General features: G+C 39.0%; 2 protein-coding genes across 8 annotated transcripts in view; both read right to left on the bottom strand.

Moving 5' to 3' along the window:
- The window catches only part of LOC140230923 (fermitin family homolog 2-like), a 99672-nt gene extending 88756 nt beyond the window's left edge, over positions 1–10916 (bottom strand). The window contains exons 1-2 of the mRNA XM_072311066.1: positions 10818–10916; positions 4686–4868 (exon numbers count right to left, since the gene is read on the bottom strand). Of these exons, the coding sequence (XP_072167167.1) occupies positions 4686–4854 (169 nt within the window). The 5' untranslated portion in view covers positions 4855–4868; positions 10818–10916. The remainder of the gene's footprint in view (positions 1–4685; positions 4869–10817) is intronic.
- A 10215-nt stretch (positions 10917–21131) lies between these two features.
- Positions 21132–24897, bottom strand: part of LOC140236311 (nuclear factor NF-kappa-B p100 subunit-like) — a 110785-nt gene continuing 107019 nt past the window's right edge. For all 7 annotated transcript variants that reach the window (XM_072316264.1, XM_072316269.1, XM_072316291.1 and 4 more), the window contains one exon: positions 21132–24391. In XM_072316264.1, the coding sequence (XP_072172365.1) occupies positions 23817–24391 (575 nt within the window). In that variant the 3' untranslated portion in view covers positions 21132–23816. The remainder of the gene's footprint in view (positions 24392–24897) is intronic.

Raw genomic sequence — 24897 nt, 5'->3', positions numbered from 1 at the left:
CCAGTACTTTACAGTCCCGTTAACAAATAAATGAAAAAGACAAAAAACTCTACAGTGACAGAAGATACCTCCTCTGGTATTTTTCCCCCAAGGCAACTTTCATCACATATTTACATAATTTTTCTGAGCCAAGCCACTCACGTCCTTTCATTCAAGGTCAGCAACAATTGAAATTGTTTCTTTCAATTGATGTAGTTTATATAAAAGAAAGACACTTGAATTCCACTCAACTCCCTCCCTCTTCTCACTCCAACCTCAGCAAGTTAAAAAAAGTAATAATTATTATAAGCTGGAACAAAAAAAAAAAAAACCCTGGAGTGGACACTCTTGTTAAATTTACCTTCTTTCACAGGATAGTGAATGGGGCATGATTGGACCTAAGCCTCTCTGTCATGCTTGTATGCATTTTAAAGATGAAGCCCATTTAAACAAACTGTCCACTATCTGAGCTTTCAATTACTTCTCTTGAAATTTCAACACAAGTTCACATGCAGAATTTATACAGTGTGTATGTGTATACTGTGTCAACTGATTGGTAATCACAAAAATATCAGAACTGACTGAAGAATTTTGCCATGCAAACCTTTGATGGAATATCTTCTTAGTACAGTTGTGCATTGTGATGCACTGCCGGCTACTCCTCAGGGAATATAGCATGTGCCAACATGCAGGAGGGACAATTCCCACTTTACACCTTCTTGTTGCATTTGCAGGAGGCTGAAATAATGGCAACCATACAACAACCTATCCTGCACTTTCCTATGCTAGAAATCAAGTCATCCCGTCCCCCAAGCATTATTCCTCTTGCCTACGAGGGAGGGATGGGGGACAAAAGATTAAGGATTAAAGGTCCAGTTTACCTTTGGGAGCAGTGATTTCAAAAATGTTCAAGATATCACATTTGATGCATATGTGTAGGTCTGTTGTATCATAAAACATCCTACCATATGAAATATTTGCAATAAAACCTAAAATATAAGGAGATATCAGGGTTTTTCTCAGTAAACCGTAACTGTATACGGTTTAGTCTTGAAACATTTTTATTATAACTATTGTTCACATTTTGTGTATTTAACAACACTTGACATCGATTATACGGATTCAAATTTTGACAGTGGTTGTTTCTATCCCTAACTCAAATTTTAGAACTATTTTAAAGCACTAATGCTTTCATCTGCAAATGGTAAATTATGCCTTTAAAACGGCAAAGCAGCCCAAACAGGAAGCGTTGGATATCTCTTGACAGAGACTAGAGGAGACAACAGAGTGTGTCACTGGCTGTTTTCACACGTACCGAGAGTGTGCAATTTGAATCACGATTTTAATGGTGCATCACGAGAATCATGATCCAAAAGATGCAGTTTGGCTGTGTGCATGCAAACTGGAATCACAGTGGGTGGTTTGAATCATAATTCCACTCGTGATTCAAATGATGGTCCAATCACGATTCTCAAGAATTGTAGAACGAAACAGTCGTCTGTATGAATTGCCCTCCAAATCATGTTTTGGAGGGCGGAGCTTATGGTGACCTTTTGACCACTTCTGCAGAAAAACTGTGCTCCTCAAATGCTTGCACTGCAGTCAAAGTGCTTGCTACTTCTGCTCAAGAGTATTGATACAAAAAAGTAGGAACTACAAAAAAAAAAATCTCCTCTCCTCGTGCTGAAATTCTTAACAGCAGAATCCCAAAAGCCTTCCTTAATTATGTCTACCGACAATAATTCTCACTGTAATTGTGATCATAATTGTAAATTCAGCATTGCAATAATGCTTCTCTGCCCATGTGAAAACAGTCACTATCTCCTCCTCACTATCCAGGCTTTTCTCAGGGCCATCAGCAGGAAGTGTAGGAGGCGAGGTGTCAAAAAACATAATGGTGTGTCAATACATACTGTGCTCGTCTTCTGTACTTACACATAATACATTTTGTATACCTACTGAGACAGGAGGTGCTAAGTGAGAATAACTGTCACTGAGAACATGACAAACATATCATCCTTTCTGACCTAGAAGGGAGCATCAAGGACAGTGTACATATTATGAGTAGATTAATACCTCTCTTCTCTTAATATCTGACAATACATCTATAGACAAAAGTATCAGTATAATCCCCACTGTTTTTGTCTCACTTTCTTTTCCTTGTGTACAATTCCTTTCCACCATGAATATTCAACAGATTAGTCTGGGCAGCTCCCCACTGAAACGTCCATGAATTTTAATTTCATTACCCTATTCTGTTGGTACAGAGAAGTACTCTGCATGAATGCAGTGAAAGTAAAACTCTCTGTAACCCTAAACTGGGACTACAAGCCTTCAAGTGACTATTAAAAATCAGCAGTGCTGATCTTGTCCATTGTGCATACATTCATACGATGTACAATGTACATGATCAATTCACACACACCCAAAAACAAGTGTCTGGTAATTGATTTTTGCAAAATCCGATCATTCTTGTGTGTGGACACAAACCTTCAAAAAAAAAATCACTTTCATGGTCTTCGTCATGACACACACACAATTTGTCCATCTTGATTTCTTTGGGTTTTTTTAAACCCTCACAATAATTTCCTATCACATTGTGTGTGACCTGCACACAAAAATTGACTTGTTTTCTCATCCAGTGGTTGAACTTGCAGCACAAGGAACTTTCAGATTGTGTGGACATGGATGATTCTTGTTCTCCTGCAGTGCCAAATGGTTGCAGTCCACTGCATTTACAGTTGTATATGGGGTACATCCACTACCTGGTTAGAGCCAATTTTGATTTTCATGTTCGATGTTCACTTTATCATGAACTCATAGCTCGACCTCCTGCCAATTTTTGAAGTGTATAATTCATATTACTATTAATTGTGTACATTGTGTGTATGTGGAGGTGAATTTGTGTATGTGAATGAGGACATGAAATAGTCCACTAAATGTATATAACACAGGAACCAGATTTTCCTTCATATCTAAATTTCATTTCATTTCAAATTCGGCTGATGACTACTGTATACGCCATATATTTCGCGAGTCAAAATTTTCATGAATCGGGAATTTCTGACAATTTCACAAGTTGTTAAAGTCGCGATCGTGGAGTCCTGCACTGAACCAAGAAATATACAGCGTACATCACATCCACATCGGGATCAGAGTCAATATTTTCACGTTTTTAATTTCGCGAATAGCACCCGACTCGCGAAATTCGTGAAAATAAAAGCCTCACGAAATATTCGGTGCATACAGTATATCAAATCAGCATCAACCACCATTTCAAGTCTATCATATTTAAATCATCAAACAATTGATAATAATAAAGACTTGATTGTCATTCACTTTTGTCTGTGTCCTAGATGCAAACAGCATTACTAGGTTTTGAGAAGTACATGTACGCCTTGAATAAGGAATGTCCTACGGCAATACTGCATACTTGATATTAGTTAGATGAACTACATTGTTGTACTGTCCACGTGTACTAGACAGGAAACTAAAATGGTATTGCTTAACCATTACACAATTGCTCATTTCTGTACTTTATTGGTCCAAGTTTAGAAACATAACTCCACTTGAAAATCACAAGGGATTTACCCCTGTCTTCTGAGTACACATTCTCAGGCTTATGTCCTTGCGTTTTACATGCATGAGATGGGTAGGAATCTAACACACAGATGCTGGTACTTTGCATGATTACCTTCAGTTTCTAGTCTGTCAATAGCTGCATGTCTTGTCACATGCGCAGTTACATATCACCAACTATGCCCTATAATGTATCAGAGGCTCATCATAGCTACAGCTGTACAGGCACTACACACACTATTCACCACATACGCCTCAACACACGGCTGTTTTATCTACGACAGTCTAGACGACAAATTTTCAGTGCTGGCCCGAGTGAGCAGGCGCTGGCTGGAGTGCCTATTCAGGCCGCATGAAATGCCAAGCGCCGGATCTGTGCATCTTGTCGGTAACTCAGCCAGGATTAATGGCACCAGCTGATCCAACAAACTGACAACAACAAAGCAGTTAGGCCCCCGACACATGTCACACTTGAGCACATACAAACAACGTAGACAAAAGTCGCTCTGCAAGAAAATATTTCATGTATTGCAGAAAGGGAGGAAAAAAGTACAAGGGTAAAGTGTTCACTCTGTGCCAACTGGACTACAAATGTAATTTACACATAAATGACTAATAACTGTTTAAAAAAAGAAAGAAAAAGGTAACAAAATACACTCATATCTATCATACGCATTGTACAAACAACTAGGGGGCAGCTAACTTTTAGCCTACATGTTTGTACGTTGTATCTGTTGAAGGAAACTGTAGCCTTTTGTGTTACCGGTACCCAGGATGCACTATGCAGGTGCAAATTCCTGGGATAGCACGGTAAACTGCTACAAAATCAGTTTGCTTGATTGCCTGATGATCAGAGAAAAGAATAAACCACTATGTTTAAATAATTTCAGTAAACATCACCTACTTGTATGTTCATGTTTAAAAAGAAAATATGGAGAGAGTAATATGCGATACTGGTAGTGGGCTGCACATTCTCTGTGTGTTTATAGTGGAGCGGCTACAACAGATTTTGACTCTTTACACCCTGCACTTTCCCACTTGTCCAACATCCACTACACAGTGTTGGGGCACATTCGACAGCTTCTGGTGCATTCTTTTCGTACACCTTTCCAAGCGGGGGTACTGACCTGCAGTCTGGACGGTGCGCAGCATGAGATCACCGATGGATAGGTTTCCCTCGATTCCACTGATGGTCACCTCCGTCTCCAGGTTGGTGATGTAGACCTTGAGGTCCCACGTCCCGTCCGCGTACCTCCCATCTGGGAGAGTAAACTTGTACCCTTCCCGATTCATCATACGATCCAAGAAATCTGAAATGCAGAAGACACAAAGGAGTTTGTTTCATTTTTAAAATCAACATCACACAGGGATGATGGAGCAAGTCAATTAAAATTGCAGCAGCACATGGCAGGAAAAATGCTTTATTAATAGACAGAATTGAGCCGCTCAGAGTAGTTTACACGCATCATCAAATATTGCAGTATCTTCCTACAATGTATTATACCTGTCCTGATACACATACAAAATTGCAGTCTAATCTTGCCTTCACTGCATGTGGAGTAGATGGCTATTTCAGGGCTCTACACACAATAGCATATTTGTATTTCATGTACAAAGTGCACTTTAATCTAACACACTTACCCACAGGAAATAAGTGTCATCATTTGAGATACATGTACATTTGAAATACTCACAAACAAGCCTAAGTCATGTATAATATCACCATCACATGCTTAGGCTTGTATGACCTACAATCTGTACTGTATGTAATCTAAAACTTGTTTTATGGTCCATTCATAGACCGAAACACTGTATTGACCGATTCGGGTTCGTTGAGGGCAGCAGACATTTTATGGCACTGGGCGCAGCCATGAGCTCAAATTGCGGTGTCTCAGCCGACCCCCCCTGCTCTCCCCCACCCCCCGGGCAACATGTTTATCGCGCACTTGTAACAAAGGTTCGCGCACTAAGCAAGCATTCGCTAAAGCAACCATGCATCAGTTTTTCATTCTGCGCGCCTGCTAATGTAGGGAGAGGGGTGGGGAGTGGGAAGGGGGGGTCGGCTGAGACACCGCGTAATGGCGCTGCCCATGCCAGAAATACACATAGCGCGTCACAGAATCAGTCAATACAAGAAGCATGGAATTCACCATCCTGTGTACACATCAAATCTCTTTTCACCACCTGCCGAGTCTTTGCATTTAAATTAATAAAGCTACAATCAATCACAACAAAATGAATTGAACACCTATGTGGCCAATACAGATATCTGTAGGATTTTCTTTGTTTCTGGGGGCAATTACAGTGCCATGTTAAGCAGCAGATTATTAGGTGGTATCTGTTTAGCATACTTAGCGTGCAAAGGATGCAGCATGCAGTTTATACATGGACATCGTACTACAACATACACGTAAGTGCATGGATTCACACAACTGACTTCCTGCTTGCACTTGGGAACACAGCTGTGAAGACAGTTGTCCAAATATCACATCAGATGCGACAATTACAGCAACATGGAATGCTTACCCATTCTGAGGAATTAGTGTAACTACTGATGCTAACAGTAACAACTGTGTGCGTACAGTGTAAGTCCTGAAAGTTCTCAAAGCGAGATGTTGCAAAATGATATCCAGGATCAGAACTGGCGCACACCTCCTAGATCAGCTTACTTTATATACGGTATATTCCACCCTTAGCGCACACTTCACAGTGGCTGTAGTCTACACTTGAGCTATCGTTCGTTTTGAAGACAAGAGCAACCCATCCCAGGAAGTGAACACACGCACACTTCTCTGCCAGAATACGATCGCTCAATGCTGCACAGTTTACACTCATGCACATCAAGATATCCGCCCTCAGTAACTCTATCATTTTAACTTCCTGCTAAAACAGCTTCCCCTCCCCCCCCCCCCCCCCCACCACCACAAATCATCACACCCTCATAACACACAGCAGTGCTGTGTTATTTTCTTGCCCAGTCAGGCTGTCAGAACGACACGAAAGCGAAAAGTATGAAGCACTTCAGAGTTCAACTAGTCTACGCTCCATGCACATTTTCTATTAAACTTGCCTGTTCTCTTCTTTCGTTCTTACTACACATGTACAACATGTACATGTAGTATCAGCACTGCACTAGCCACTTGCAGACAGCTACAGTAGCTCTACACTCTTACAAGAACTTGCTAGCTGGTGTTGGGCAAGTACAAGAGGAATAGCACATAATGTAAATAAGTAAATTAATAAAATAGATGAATAAATTATATACACATGTACAGTAGTTGAATCAATTGATTAATCCTTCAATCAGAAAAAAATCAATAAATGGATAAAGAAAAAAACATTCTTGGAAAGAAATTTTATGTAAAAAATTCCTTTTTTCCCCCATCTTGGCCTTCAAGAAGATTTCAGCAGTTCCTTTTGTTGTTGTTGATAAAAGGCATACAAATGTATTTTAACATTTTCATGTTGATGACAATACACTTTTATGCTGAACCAAGTTACTGTATTGTGAACTCCACCACCTTCAGCTAATTACTGCAAATACTGTACAGGGCATATAATTAGCCAGTCTAATTTTTTGCGAATCAGGATTTCCCAACAATATTGCGAGTGGCTATATTCACGATCATGGCGTACAGTACCAACAAAGAAGTGCATGCGTGCGAGTCAAATTCATGAAAGGAACAGAGTTCATATTCTTTCACAAAATTTGCAATCTAAAATGTACAGCGTATACATGTACAGTATGGTAGTTCTTTTGTATGTTTGTTTGACATCATATCATACAAATAGCCTGGTGATCTGGAATATTCAGGTGAATTGTAAATAGTCACAACAACAATAAAAAAAAAAGTCCTTCATTTCTTCCTTTGATAAATGTTTAGATGTGGTAGAGTTAATGGTAAAATGGTGGGTTTGTGTAATTACTGTACATAATGTTTGTCAAACGTCTAGTATCAAACTGCTTTATTGAGCTGACACATGGCATCCCAATGATTTTTTGTTTTGTTTTGTTTTTTAAACTACAATTCTGAAGGATTTTTTTTTAATGTGCCACATTATATACCGATAAATGCATTCAGGTAAAGGGTCAATCTTGACTCGCATACAAAATGTACAATGTATCAACAAACCTCAAATTATCTACAACAACAAAAAATACATATTTTATATATGTTATATAATACAATGTACAACCGGGTTGCATGAGTGTGTGTGTGTCTGTGTGTGTGTGCTGTCACTACCCTGCTTCAGAAGCACATACAGTAGGTACTGCATACAAAGTCAAATGTCACTGTGTAAACATGACTGCTGCCGCTCAAAGTGAAGACATCTTGAACTTCAATCTTCCTTGTCATTAACAATAGCTTTGAACCGTCATACTCTACTCTGGGTAAGCAAACAACTTTATTTTTCTTACAGTAGATGCTGCACATGGCAATGACTGAGAAACCTTTGGACTTTTTAATGTGCAAGTTGCTGTGATCAAACACAAAATATGCCTCATCTCTCTCTCTCTCCTCTTACCTACTTGTACCAGTATCTCATATACAGTTGTAAGCTCAATCCTGTATTAAAACATTTTTAGTTTTAGCATTTTGTAAACGACAGCAGCATCACATATTGAAGTACAATTGTAGGCCTACAGTATCCAGCTGTACCTTATATAAGTTTAATCCTGCTAAGAAAAATTATTGTCAGTTTTAGCATTTTGAAAATGGCTGAATTTGTTTTTTCCCTTTTGAAGAAACTCACTGAAGGCACTTGAAACAAGGTTAATAGTTTTCCACAATACAACTGTATTTCAGGAGTGAGCAAATCTACTACAAATCTTAACAGCTGAATGATGCATGCAATATGAAATTATTCTTCTTAGAGTTGATCTGAAATCAAAAGACAACACATTTTAAATCATGCCCTGACAGCAGTGGTTATAATTTACACTAACTTATTTAATTCCGACCAAGCTATGTTTAACATGCTTTTTTTTTTTCACTCTCATGTCATGCTTCATTCAGTTGTTTACAACTGCAACATGATTATATCACTTGCAGTATCCATGGCAACAGCGAGCAACAACCAGTTATTTGTGGGTACTTCTGTTGCTACTATGGCAACTGCCATTACAGCAACTTGTAATGACAATACTGTGCAGGAAACAGCACCCAACTTTAGAAATGGGTAGGCTTACTAGTGAGGGTGTGGGTAAGAAAATCCCAAAAAGTCCAATGCTCGGTCACACCAGCAGGTAAGGCACAAATATCACACAAATAAATACTAGTACGTAGCAGAGTGACTGTGCAGACTAGAAAATGCAGTGAATCAAAAAGGGGAGGGGCATACTGTACACTATAGCTGGGTATAAAGACATAAAGAGCTACACGTAGCTAGTGATTACCTGTGCATTGCTATAATTATAATACCATACAAGAGTCCAACAGCATGATACTCAAAATATAAATACTAACATTAGTCAGTTCCTAGTGCAGTGCATGCATGCATCAGTAGCCCACTTATTCTTGTCTTGTTTCTATGAAACAGAAGTTCCATGAATTAAGTTGTAACAATGATTGAATTTCACATTTTGTGCAGAAGGGGCATCAAAACTACTTCCCTACTGAATACACTGTATTTCCCCTTCACACTCCTCACTTGCTCCAGCCATTGCTTCATTTACAAGTAAAAATTCTTCACTTATTTTGCACATTAAAAATTCCTTTTATATTTTAAATAAAACAAAAATATTGAATCTTCTGCATCACATCAGAGCAGACTAGTAGTCACTCTGCATTAACAACATCCAAGGCAGAGACAATGTTGCTGTATTATTCACAAATAACATGACTTTCATACCTTTTATCCCAATACAATGGAAAATTTGTGAAGCAATGACATCATTATTCTAATTTGCATCTACAACGTATACAGTTGTTTTTTTAACCAAAACGTAAAGAAACATTTAACTACTGAAAGCTTGCAAATTCCATAACTCCTCATCCAATCCCCCCCCCCCCAAAAAAAAAAAAAACTTCATACATTTTGTTAGATTTCATGCCTTATTGTAAAAGTTAACTAAATTGAATTATGTTTGAAGTTTATCCATCATCAGGGACTGATAAAGATCTTAGATCTGACAAAATTCAACTAAGTTTTCATTTCAGATCATAGGGCTGACTTTACATCAAAATACAGACAGGTGTCCACGCTATCATTGTCATATGACCAAGCAGGTATTTCTGTCTGATGGTGCCCAATGTAATTTTCAATACAAATCCTCCATCAGCATGGCTAATAATATGGCCATTGATTTCTGGACAGCTAGTCATTCACTATTATGTAGCAAGGATACCATACCCTTGAATAGAGGACATAGTGCCCAATAATTTCCTTATTATTATTTTATTTTTTTTTATTTTTTTTACTTTTGTGGCTTTTGGGGATTTTGTGAAGTCAGATGTAGTCTCTGCAGAACATGTCCCTGACAAGATACAGACCAATTCAAACAAAGTGGCAACTTCACAAAACCAGGGAGGTGGGACAAAACCAACATACCTGGGGTATTCTCAAATGTCTAAATGACATGGGCAGCCAAACAAAGGTAAGAAAGTTTGCAAGTTTTGGCTCTGTCTCTTTCATAAATGTCAGCAATGCTGAACTTCATCTTTCAAGACTTCTGATTATTTCCAGGCCATGTCAGTGGTAAAAACTTTGAACATTGAACAACTCCAGACCTGAGGTCGCAGCGAGCAATTCCCAATTTACAGAAACTAGGTTTGTACTGTAGGATCGTACAAAACTCAACTCGACTCTACCTGCTTCCCTTCCATATAGGTCTGCCACTGCTTGGAGTACAAACAGTTGTATTTGGGGGCACTTTCTTCTTTTATGCCATGGCTTATGCTAAACGACAAATGCAAGAGTTCCCTTGACCAACGTCTAACAAATAGTACAGATGGGACGCGAAGGGTCAGGCCCACAAGTGTACTGTATTCTACTTAACCAGCGGGCCCAGCTGGCCCAGGGCAGGGTGCTTCGCGCGACGAACCCCACACTATATTCTCTTATGCTTCAATGTTCCGGGTGTTTTATACTAGCGCTACAGCGAAGCTCGCCCGACCGGTCACGGCTGGGCATCAAGCCTGTGGCTGTACTGTGCAAGTGAGCTGTGTCGTGTAACATGGAGCGCCGTGCGGGTGCACGAATTGTAATCGTGGCATATCTAAATTTTAAGAAAGTTAAGAAAGCAAACTCATCCCGACCATTGCCATCTATCGTTCGTAATTGATGGGTGGGAGTCAGCAATTAGAGGTGGCTGAATTGCCGAAATTCCTGCCGTTGCAGAACACCCTCCTGTCGTGATCACCTTTTATGGCAATGAAATGTGTTTACTAACTGCACACAACCAACGGCTCTACGATATACCGATCGAAACGCAAAGAACCGTGCGCCAAAAAGGCAATTCCCTTTCTTGGCCTACCCCACACTGTTGTGTTATCACACGATTTCCGAAAGCGATCATTTTACCTTTACTCTAACTCAAGAGAAGCGGTTGTGATTTCCGCAGTCAATGGCTATCCACTTTGTCCGCGTCGATCAGGAGAAGTATTCCAGAGTGTAAAGTCCGGTCGAAGGCTTCCGGGAGATAAATTGGTGTAACAGTTTCGGTTGTTTCAATAAGCGGCTAGTGCAGTGGTATACAATTAATACTACAGTGAATCTACGCACATAGTGTGCTAGCTATGCAAGCGCTGTGCACACACAAGAGTGACCGATTCGTATCTAGTGTGCATGCATGAAACGCCGTACTTGACACGTACGCACGTACGAATACATGGCGGGCAACACGCAGGTAAAACGGGCGTGCACTGCGCGCACCGATCCGACACCGTTTAATATCAAGGTCGACCTCGTCGTGTCGGTGCGCTGCATGATTTCAAGCTCGACCCAGGCCAAAAGCCGGCGATTCGTTCTGCGAAAAAAGGCGAACCCAGTGATAGATTACTACACCTGGGGCCCGTTGCATAAAACTCCAACCGGACTTTTTTCCGGTTGAAATCACAAAATTCCGGTTGGAAGCTCCCAACCAGAGTTTTTGTGCAACGGATTTTCCATTCTTAGGTTAGCAACCTTAAAAAATTCAGGTTCGGCAAATCACAACCTGAATTTTTTAAGGTTGCTAAAAAAGTTTTATGCAACGGGACCCTGTATTATCATTCATGTCATCTGATGAGAAAACATAAATTTCAAACTCGTAAGGTGTGTTTACCAGGCGTCAGGTACGCCCAAAGAAGTACCTGTGTTGCGACAGGGGGGTTTTAGTCACCAGATTTGAAGAAAAGAAAGAAAGAAAAAACAACAACAACAACAACAACAACAAATAAACATGCAGACACATGAATGTAACAATGATTAAAACAACAACAACAACATCATCACAAGTAAGGTCAGAGGTACAAAAAAAAAAAAAAAAAGTTCCAAAGATAGATGCAACTTATATTTGAAACGACAACTATCTATGTCTATGCAAATTTTCATTATTGCTTTCCTCTGATGTTTAGACTTTTTTTTTTTCTTTTTTATCTCTGACATTTTTACCTCTAATGGGCACTTTTACTGGGCGCCATACTGGCAACAGTGTTCCATTTTGTTTCATTCATTTTGTTTCATTCATTTTGTTGATATATCTGTTTTTATCTATCATTGCATTCTTCTGCATCATTATGTCATGCATTCATCTACCCTTTACTAATGTTTTCTATCTGATTAATGTTATTTCAAATTGCTCACATATTCATTCAGCATATCATAAAATTGACTACATCTTTCTTTCTATTCATATTAAATGTTACTTGTATATGACATATTCATTTGTATATCTATTTTTGCTTCATTATTTTTTTTTTCATTTATGTATCCATGATATGTATACACTGTATATTGTGTCTTCTTTCATTTAACTTATAAAGCAGGCAAGTGACAAAATGACAAAAAGCAAATCTGGAAAAAAAAAAACAGAAGAAAACAAATTTACTGTGAACACAACCAACTTTATGCACTGTTATTGTCATATATAGATTTTTAACTGGTATCATCACATATGATCATCATGAAAAACAATGGGATAAGTATTGCAAGTCTATTCAAAAATGTTTCCTGAGGGGGAAAAAAAAGATCTACATGGATTTGTCAATTGAAAAGCTTTGGTCATATTTCTGTTCACATTCAAAATATTTACTGCCATTCTTTAACAACCACAGCAGAGGCTACAAACCGGATGAAGAATCTCTCTACACTGTGCAATCTTTGGAGATATCTGCCACAAGAGGTCGCTATTACAGCCAAGGCATTTTGACAGTTGGGGTGTGTTAGGGCAGCATCGTGACTAGGGAGACAGCATGAGCAAAACCTCACAGACTCTTGCCATTGTTGTTTGTTACATTTTATGAAGAGTTTGGTCACAAAAAGAGTTAACTCCATTCTTGTCTATTTGAGATATTTACTAATAAACCTGCTTTAAAAAAAATGATCAGAAAATATGAGGTATTTTCTATCATTATTTCAAAAACTGCTGTGTAGCAAGTGAGGTATCTTTGGAAAGATTTGACTTTGCTCTACTGTATATGCTGTTATTTTCGCGTATTGATATTTTCGCGAATGAGGAGGTCACAGACATTTTCACGAGATGTTGTTTTCACGAATTGACACAGAGACCTACATAGGCGCACTACCACCTTAGCGTATGGTGACATTTGCGCGTGTTGTTAAATTCGGGGCCCAACTGAGATGCGCGAAATTCGCAAAAATTAAACCCTAACAAAAATAACAGCTTATACAGTATCTGATGATGGACTTACTTTCAAATGTTTCAAAGCGGTACTTAATCCATTTTGCTATCAAACTGTCGTGAGATAGACTTGAAAGAAATGTGATTATGAGCTTTGGTGGTATCTTGATGCAAAGATGATGTCGATAGTAATAATTTCATGTTACTGTCCACTCAAAATTATTGGCATGAATTTACATTTATTGTGTAAAATTGGTTCCCTGACAATTGCCCCTGTGACAATTGCTCTCATGAAATATCTGCACACTATGCTAAGCAAAAATTGTACCAACAAACATAACCCTAACCCTAATCCTCCCATCAAACTAAACCTAAAACCCTATATCACAACCCTAACCCTAAGTCCCTGGAGAAAATAAGACCAGAGCAATTTTTGCCAAGGAGCAAATGTCATGTCACTGTAAAATTTGTCTTGCAATATCTGCCTTCAATTATTTAAAGTACAATTCTACTCTGTATTTAAGTTGGCTGTAACGAACAGAATAAAGAAAACACACAGAATAGCACAAGTTTCTTCAAAGTGGACATAAAGAAAGAAAGTTATAATGACATAAAATTCTACAGTTTCACAGTTTAATTTTCACTAAATAATGATTTCAGTAAACAACCAATTACAAAGCAGCACAGGTGATGATATCATCCCGTCACACTTCTCCAATTGGCTTGTACACAAATCTGAAATAGATTTAAATTTGGGCTCGAAAGCAAAAACAAACCCCCCAAAAATGTATCTTTCAAATTCAAATTTGGGAAAACAATCTAGCTATCAATACTTGCCTACAGGCACCCTGTTTGGGAGAAGAATACCAGAGGGCACCTTATTTAGGACTTTTGTAGACTGGGAACAAAAAGTGACTTGCTAGACTTGCTTCATGACAAAAAGGTGGTTAGGGACTTTCCCCTCTTGCCAATCCATCCAAATCAAGGTACCTCAGAGCATTTCAAAAAGACAACTTCTCCTTCTAAACACAACTCATCTATCATGTATTCATAAGTTTCCTTCTGGTCTGGACAAGACACATTGGCAAGTTGCAACACACTGCCTTCTTGTCACATCCCAAAACATCGGTTCACGTGGAGAAATAATGTCTAACCCTCCTGTTTCCCTGTTTTCAACTGAGAATTTTCTTTTTTTGCTGTTTAGTTTTCTCTGCCTCAGTTTCTAACATTGTAGGCTACAGATAATATGAGAACAAGTGACATATAATACACCTATGTGTAGCATTGTCAAGCATTAAATCCTAAGCTGCTATTCAATATTCCTATGTACATTAAGTTTCCACAACTGCATAAAGACTTTTGTAATACCTATGCCTATGTCTATATCGCTGTACACTCATTGACTATTCTCCCTTGGTAAGATGAATATATTCCAAAATTGCAAAGGCTCCCTCTTGTGTGTGTAATGAGAAATGCATCCAATCTAACTGATGTCCAAACTATAAATGGCAACATCTGCAGATATATGGTATATTTTATATGCTTGCATCTATTTCTCACTTGTTTGTACTTATTTCATTGCCATGGTTCTGTGTTTCACATTACTGTTCATGTTTTGATTGTATCTTTGTCAACCTTGGCTTAGGAATATATTTGTCCTATCTCTGGTTTTTTTTTAACTTCTGGTTGTATATATTTCAAATTATTTGATGCATTTCTAAATACATGTATGTGTAATGTGACATGACCTGAAACTTGCAGTAACTGATCTGTGCATTAGGCTCACTTAGCAATTACATGTAGGTGCCTGATGGGCTATGACTGTTTGTTTGGTTGTTGTTGTTGTTTTTTTTTTTCCATGCATGTAATTTTGTACATGTAATCAAATTATTTGAAGACATACTGTTGATTCACTACGCCTGCATTTATGTATCAAATGGAGTCTATTCAAACACACACACAATCTTACCCAAAGTGATCTGTTGGGTATAACTTTGTTCACTAGTGTTGTTGTGTACCCCACAAGCTTGATTGAATTACAGTCATTCTTTGCTATCTGATTACAATTACCCCATGAGGATAACCTGTGTAAGGGCATACAGACAACAACAACAAAAATACACACACACACACACACATGCGGGCACACACACACACACACACACGCACACACATACAAGGACATTTGCATAAGCGAAACAAAAACGAATATATCTACACACTAGAGTGATAGGTAAACTTTCGGAGTTTTATCTGCATTACGCAACATATTTTGTCTTCTGAACAAATAAAACTGTTATTCTTTAACCTGACAAAGGCAACAAAAAGTCAAAAAACCACACATCCTCTCTTCATTGTCATACATTCGTTTTTATTAAAGTCATTTTACAACTGCACAAAGAAAACTGTTACAGAATTCGGGCAAAGTAACAAGCTGTTTTAGTTGAAAGTCTGGTGTGACTTTACATCATTCATTCATTAATCTTAGCCATGACTCTAGGTGGAAGGACATGAGACATAAATAAGCAAATAATGTAAAGAAGCATGCTATCATCCCAAAAGGAGATATTTTGCATGGATGGAAAAACCCTATCTTTTAGAGCATTGAGGTATTTGAAGCTATTCTATAGTTTTGGTGATGGAAATATATTTCTAACAAGAGTATTGTACATTGACTTTCATAAGTGATTTTGCAAGTGATTTTGCAGAAAATATCATTTTCCATGCTGCATAAAGTTGGTGTGCACATAAAATGCCAGAAACATGCTGCGGGCATTGTGCTCTTTGAGCAGCAAACATGGATGTGGGTAAATGGGGCAATGTATTGCAGCTGAAATCATAGTCTTGTCTTTCACAGGCCACACTCAAGCTACAACAAGTTAGCAGAAAGGTAAAATTTGCATGTGGGCCCTATGCTTTAAATCTGGCCACTTTAATTTGACATCTCCTGTTTAATCTCAGCCACACTCCCTTAAATACTGTGTTGACTTTTTTCCTTATACACTACTAGGTGACTTCAATTCCAAGCAAACTGAACCTCATTCATTAGCAGGTAAAATTCACATTGGAAGATAATCGTTATCTTTGAAAACAATGCAGGGATAATAAAACACTCTCCAATAAACCAATAAACAAAAGTCATTTGCTAAAAATTCTGTTTAACAACAGATACACATTTGAACACTCATCTAAGAAAAAAAAACATTCATATTTGGTCTGCTTTTAATGAATGTATGGAACATCAACTTGATTGACATTTTGATTAGATCAATGTCTCTACAATGGTATTGAACAAATCTTTATATAAATATATATGTAACTCTCTCACCAGTGACGAATGTCACATACTGATAAAAAGGACATACCAGTAAAAGTTTGAGCTTTTAATCTTGCAGACAATATCCTTGGCCATATCAGCATACTTAATTGTACTAAGTATGAACTTATCTGAAGCATTCAACACTGTGACTGAAGTAGTTTCAGTAATTATCTGAGGTCATAACCATAATCCAGGTCAAATTTCCATACAATGGAAGCATATCAGATGCATAAAGATAATAGCGATACAACATGCAGGCTGTTACAGCAGCGAAGTCATCATTCTTTCTCATTTTTGGTGATTTGGTGTCTATTTACTCCGCATGTCAGAAGTTCTTGAAGAGACAGCTAAAATGCAACTAGGCACAGTCCATCTTTTTGTTGTGTTATATCTCTGTACAAGTCTTAACCATGTCTGTGGGTGCAGTCGAATGCTCTCCTGAAGCATACCACACCATACCATACCTGCACCACAGGAGCACTCAAATGCTTCTAAAGTGAACCATAATGTACTACTGTAAAGCATGATATATTCGCGGCATGAAATTTTCGCGAATTGGAGCTGACAGCCTTTTTCGTGGCATGAAATTTTCGCGAATTGCCACTGGCGTTCAATGCATGTAGTGTAGACAAAAACTTTCACGTGCATTTTAATTTCGCGAATTTTGGCGCTCGCGAAATTCGCGAAATTAAAATGCACGCGAAAATTCCTCGTTTTACAGTATATCAAGCCAAAAGTGGACCACTCACTGATGCGCTCCAAAAGCGTACCATGAACGCATCAGGAGTTGGCATGACAAAAATGCGCGTAAACACACACGCACACACATCATAATGCAAAAAGTTGATTCTCTTTGTTCTGCAGAAAACATTTGAGTAGCATAAGTGCGTTAGGTGATAGCTACAAAACATGTGACCCCCTCTGACTCGAGTCCAAAAATAACTCATAAGGTGCACTTTCTCTACAAAGCACTGGCATGCTCAAAATCTTGCATGGTATGGTACGGTACGCAATGGATTGGTTTGCTTTGGTTCACTTTTGCGCGCTTGAACGTGGCTTTAATTTCTTTTTTTCAGCTAAAGCAACTAGCTTTTGAGCTGTACATACAGAAATAGGACACATATTGAAAAGAAACCTTTCCTTTTTTCATGTGTGTGAAATATTACTATATTCTAAGCACACTTCAGAACAAAAATTAAACACCATGAACGCAGTCTTCAGACAGGAGACATTTCAGTGCAGGCCTTCATTACGTTGTAATTCATCTCATACCTGTACCTCACTTAACAAAGAAAATGCATTCACAACACATTTTTAGCATATGTACAGCAACGTTCCAGTTCCGAACCCACTACGCACAATGGCCTGTGACAGCAAACAAAAGATATCCTGCACAACCCTATTGAACATAGACCATCACTAAGACATTTCAAGGTCCTATGGACCAGTGGCAAAAGCAAAATAGACCAGTTCTCTAAAATATTCAAATTTTATGCATACCTCCACAACAACAACTTTTCCTGTCTTTACAGGAGAAAAAAAAAATCATACATTTTGAATACACTAGTAAAACTGATCTAATCTATTGGCTAAAATATGACCACTTGAAATGGAAAAAAGACACCATCAAAACTATTAGCCAGTTAACAGTTCTTCTCTTGAAATTGATTTGAGCTGAGATACTTGACAAACTGAATAGGTGCTACCAATATTCATGTAGGATCTCCAATCAGAGCCTCTGAAATTCTGTAAGCTAGCCTGGATGAACCTTTTATCACTGGGAAACTTCGGACTCCGAAACTGAATGTCGCAGATGTTGGTCTGATGCCGTCTCCAATCCTGCTCAAGTCACCTGAAACATTGTCACTGTCAAGACAACAAAGCTAAAGGGCTTCAACCTCCCTTGGAAGCAGGGCTAATCCTGAACAGAATCCCAACCTTCCATGCATGGACAGGCAACCTTCTTCATTTCCACGCAAATGATGATTCTCGTATAGTCCAGCATGTGACTGCCACCATCCTGATCAAAGCCTGCCTCACATCGTAAAGGACTGCCATCTTCTAAAGATTCCAGGAGGGCTGGCAGAACTTGCCATACCAAGTGATGCTGCCCTGGACTGGACCAACATCTTGGACATTAACCTACGAGGCTATGACCTCCCCTTTGTATTGCATTATACCTCAAATGACGAAGACTGCTACTATGAACGAAAGATTGATCCACGTTTTGAAAAGTCTGTGGCCCACAGGTCATTGCAGACCAATGCTAATTGTGAACTGGCTTATTCCATTGAATGGCATTCAGGTTTGCTGCATTCATGGATTATTTGTGCATGTCTACAACAGGCACGCATTCAGTTTTCAGCATCTTGCCCTGCTATTTGGCAGTTACTTACGGTTGTAGTATCATTTTTTTTTGTTACATGCTTTTCGCCTTTGTGCAGTTCTTGACTTTTATTTTTGTTTCTCCTTGAGGAGCTTTTAATCATAATAGCCATAATTTAAACAGTGAAAATACTTCAGCATAAATGTAACCAGGTAGTGTTGAATCATTTGTTTCTGGAAGACAGCACATTTTTTTTTTTTTTTTGGTGGTTAGTAGACTTGTCACCTTCACCCTAACTGCTTAGAGAAAGCCCCTTATGTTATGCCTGCCAAAGTGACCACTGCCAGTGAGCTGCTATCACCTCTGACCATACATCTTGGCAGTTCACTGTCCAGCGGGAAGCAGCCTCCTGTGAGAATGACCGCAAAGTCCAGCTCACTGGAAAAAAAAAAAAAAAAGACAGAAGGAGGATAAACCTAACACCCAACTCCAACCAACTAATACTCCCATGCAATTGCTGCAGCCGTGCCTGCCTGTCCCGCATTGGACCTGTCGATTACCTACGAACCGCAGACATGGACTACGTCCTCCACAAACCTCTGTTTGTAAAGCAAAACCACACAGCAGACACACAACCTCAACTTGAAACAAGATCTGTTTCTGCAGTTTCTGCTTAGAAACAGCAGAGAAATTATCACTAGCATTCTAGAATGCCTCCAAAATATGTTCTAATCTCAGTGGCATGTACCTGAGAATGAACACATTCGCCCCCATTCTATGACTACAGTATCATTTGGGAATGGCTAGTTTATCTGGGTCCTGAAATAAGACGGGCATTCTGGGAGCATGGCCAAGAATGCTTTAGCAATGTGTGCGACCGGGGTTACTGTCTGTCAAAACCCCTCTATTTTCTGTCAAAATGTAACGGTAACAGGGTTGAAGAGAGCATTAAAATCGCCCCATTTTCGAAATGCAACCGGATTGCTCCATTCAGGTAATAGGGGGGATTTTAAGTACGTGTGCAGCATTCTAAATGCAGGTACAATGCTTGCATCCGGGAATACAGTAGAGAACGCGTGAGAGCCACATGCATTCTGGAATGCCAGTGATCATTTGTCTGTTATATATGCCTTAGTTTGCGTTGGAACATGTTACTCAGATCTGGGATTTTCTTGTGAAGGTATATGCACATGTGACGCGGAATCATTGATCGAACCTTTCATCAATCAGGTAAACCACACATGGTTACCATATTAAATACACATAAAGACTCATGCTAACTATAAGATAACAGCTTCCAGTAAACTTGTGTGTCCATCCTCCCTTGGAAAGCACATACAGGACTGAAAAATGTGGAATCTAATGCACTTTGAAAATTGTCATGAATCTTAGACAGAAAAAAATATCACCAGGCACAAAGTAAACATGTACACACACTGTTCATTTTACTTTTTTTTTGTGCTTCAACATTAACTCTCGTGTGTGCTTTCAAAGAATTTGAACAACAGGAAACTGCAGTAGCTGTGACCTACTATGTACATAAAGTCATCATTCACTGGCCGTAACTGTCAACCCAGAGATAAAAAATGCAGAAAATTAACCTCACTTGGCCACTCAAAATCATCAATCATTCAAATCCGTCCACCGTCACAATAATGGGATTCTAAATATGCCATAGGAGAGCCACATCCTACAGGAGGGCAGGGTGCATTTTTACAATTGAGGTTCTGGAAACTGCCCCAGTCTCCACATAGTATATAGGCTCCACTGTGGATGACATGCCGGAAGATATCTACCTGACAACCATATTTCTTGTGTGACGTTTGACACAAAGAGTATTGCTCGACAGAAAGAGGTACAACGCCTTGATTAAAAAAAAAAAAAAAAAAAAAAAATGTGAACCCCCCTCCAATATTGAGTGAAGGAAAGTTGACCCAGCAAAATACAGTGTCATTCAATAACAATGTATTTTCAGTTTGTTATTCTTCTCACTGTTACTTGGGAGTATGTTAGAAAATCTGATGCTATGCATCTTTCCTCAATTTGGTAGAAACACGTTCTCAAAACTGCATGACACAATGGCAGAACCTTTTTATGTTTGGTTTGTTAGGATGGTTTACTTTTAAAACAAAACTGGAGGCATAACATGTCTGTTCAGAATTTTGTACCCAAAAATTGAACATAATTTCAGCATGAGACAGGAAGAATTCATCATATTACAATATTTTTTTTTCTTGCTTTTATTTTACATGATCTCTGTACAAATGTACAAATCAAACAGGATACAGGCAATGAATTACATTTTTATCAACACAACTGATCAGAACTCGATAGTTTTTCCTTATCACTTATTAGAATTTGATATTTTCCCCCTATTTACAACATTTTCTTAAAATCTCTGTTCAAATATCACTTGTCTTAACCACATAGTAGCAGTTGAATGCAACAAACATCACCTGTTTACAGTCAAGTACTTTGAAGCTAAGCTCCTTTTGAAGAAAAAACAGCTTCAAATTACACATACGTTGAAACTGACTCAAATCTAAGCCAAGAGTTCTTTTTAAGACACAGAAACTGCAGATTTGATCTTTTCAAAGATTAGCCTTTGTCAAAGGCTCTACACCGTTGTAATTTCCAGCAAAACAAGCGTAGGGCTGTTACAAGAGACAAGGTTCAAGTCACCAGCGAGAGGTAAGCCTCAGTTTAGAGGGTCTTTGGGGCCCTCTCCCACTTCCATAAAGTCTCTGAATTAACCAAATCTTGCTGCCAGTGTTTGGCAGCAAAAAAGTCACACCCCAACTGACAGAGCTCCACTTGAAGAAGCCTGACACATTTGGTTCGCACGGGCACTGATGGGCACATCTACAGTGTGTAGCAACTTCATTTGGTTGAGGTGATTGACCAAATTATTCAGAGACTGGTATGTTCCATTCGAGTGGTGCACAGGTTGAACCTTGTCGTGACTCGCGAACCATAATCACATTTGAAGTGCTCCACAGACCCCCCGCGCTGACGCATTTAACTTATGCTCTCTCTGCTTGGGATTGCCAGCACCAAAACAAATGAGAGGACCTTTGAAAGAGGCTAATCAGTGGTGAACTTGTGTAAACATCAACTGCATTGATTTCCTTCCTTACAAAGGACAACATTACTCTTAGCCACTGGTGGCACCATGCAATGAAATTTACAAACTGTACATTCTCTGCATTTCTTCCTCATCTTTGACAAGGCAACAAACACAACCATACCGAAACACATACATACTGCATGCACCATGAAACACAGAGAAAAATTGTCAAATACTTTTTGGACACAAACACACACACACACACACACACACAAACATTCTATATAGAGCTACACCTTGATATGTACAATGTACTTACTCACAGACACAAACACTATCCAGCTGCATTTTCATGTAAGTCTATAACCCACAGACACACACACACACACACAAATATGCTAACTGATCATTTCATTAACGATGGTACCATGACCTAACATCAAATCACAGGCTCTCACCGACATTTCTTGCTCCTTTGTAAAGAGATAGAGTGAAGGTATTGAGCACAGAGCTTCAGGCATGTAAACATGTTCAAGATCATCATAGGAAATCAAAAGTTTGCATTAAAAAGTACATGAACTATTTTACAGGACAACTTATTTAAAAGATTTGCCAGAAGTACTATGCTGATTCATTTCTGAAGGAACGAAAAAAATTTCAACCGTCATACACACGTCACACCACTTGCTTGTATGTACACATTAATGCGTCACAGATATTCAGGTATATGTGTTGGTGTCCAAATGATAAATATATAAAGACAAAATGTCAATATAGAAATAGCATATGCTGATATGGTTTTAGTGAAGGAAAGAATCTTATCGAGAGAAATGCCCATAACTAACATAACACAACAACAGATTAGTATAAAGCAGTCTGCTACTGTATTTAAACACGAATTCGAGTGTTTAGTAATGATCCTGTCCAGAAACTGAACTAATTCATAACTCCACTAGGCCATATAACATGATATCTAGTGGTATACTGCATGTCTAAACGGACCCACGTTGAATTCAGAATCATGAGACTACAGACTGCTTAGAATGAGTACGTATGCATTGCTATGCTTCATCTCACAAGACCATGGACTTGTTTTTCTCAGTGACTTTACACTTTGTATATGTCAACAAAAAAGAAGAAAAGTAAAGCAGAAATGTATCCACATAGTAAATGATGTACAGATAAGCAAACAAGTTCTTTCAATACCAGTATTTTTCCAGAGTGACGCCACCATTCCAATCATTCCAATGTTCCAAATATTGGAATGTGTTCATACATTACATCTTATGATATGAATATGTACAAAGTTAGCATCCAAAATACTCCCTAACATGGCACAGAACTGAATGCTTCTATCCCAGTCCATCAATTCACAAGGTCTGAAGTAAAACTAGATGCATGCAACTACAACAGAATGCATCTCATCACAGCAACCCTAAGAAATTCCCATGATAGAAATTAATGGATGTAAAATCTTCAACTTTCAGACGAGAAACCTCATAGAGTTTAACTGCTGCAATTCAATAATTACTTCGATTTTCATCTCTGGCATCTATCTGATCTGACATTTCACAAGAAACAAACACATGCAGGCAACTGCGCAACTGCACAATCTTGCCATGAGAAATCATCTTGTGAATCGAGGAACACTAGCACAACAACTGCAAAGCTGTGAGTGTGAAACAAGGGCAACTATAGTCATCACTGTCATCATGATCTGCGAGGAAAATGATTTTTGGAAACCGGACTGCATTGCGGACTGTTATATGGCACCCGAATTGTTGTTGCCACTAGCGCTGTTATTGTTGTCTTCCATGGACTCATCTTGTTGGCTGTAGGTGAAAGCAAATGACGGTAGGAGTGACCCTCCATCCTGCAAACTGCCCATATCAATGGTGGTCAGAGAACTGAACTGGATATCAGGCAGTGAAGGGAGTTCCATTTGCTCCACCACCACGCGATTCGCCATTGGCTCACTCGGACCCCCGCCCACAGCGCCCCCGATGGCCATCAGTTCGTTGGCGATTGCAGAGATCTTCTGATCGCTGTTCAGCCTCTCTTCGTTCTCACTCCCCATGTCGTACACCTGCTGACTGGTCGCCAGGGTCATCAGTACCGCCTCCGCTTCGCTTCTGGACAGGTTGGTGAAGCTTCCGACATCCTGGCTGACGGGGTGGTGCTGCTGAATCACCAAGCCGCTGCTCATGTGAGCCTCGCTGGTGTACGACGTCGTCGTGGTGACCACCTGGCTATCATCCATTAACTGTGCGGTGCCCGGAAAGGAGATTGAGGAGGAGGGTGTGGATGGTCTGGAACCTCCCCCACTAGACGGGTCACCTGCAGGAATGGCACCCACACACAAAGAAAGAAAGGATAAAACAAAACATTCAAGAATATCCACTGAAAATGTAAATTTTAGCTCATAGACTGGAACTGGGTATACCCAGTTCCCTACATAAAGGCTTACACAAGACTTGTCTGTGTATTCGTAGCCTAATTCATTTTTACCTGTATCATACTGAGTAAAAAAAAAAAAAAAAAAAAAAGAAGACTTTTAGCAAACGGCAGCTTAGAGTAATAACCCAGCAATTGAAATTCCACATCTTGGTGTTATTTCTGGCCAAGGGCAGGTTCAGTAGAGCAATAACCTAGAAATAAAAGATGTCTGAAGAAACGAAACATGGGTCAATAACGACATCAAAGAACACAACTTGCACTTATTTTTAATCTCACATATCCAATCTTCAAATTCAACACAGAAACTACTCCGGAAAAAATACCAAATATTGGAAACCCCAGATATTGTATACCCAAAAGCATGTACTTGAAAAAAATTTTTTTTT

Source organism: Diadema setosum, chromosome 1 (genome assembly GCF_964275005.1).
Source record: "Diadema setosum chromosome 1, eeDiaSeto1, whole genome shotgun sequence".
In the NCBI taxonomy this organism is placed as follows: Eukaryota; Metazoa; Echinodermata; class Echinoidea; order Diadematoida; family Diadematidae; genus Diadema; species Diadema setosum.
The sequence above is the reverse complement of the archived record's forward strand: the minus strand, read 5'-3'. Positions and strand labels throughout refer to the sequence as shown.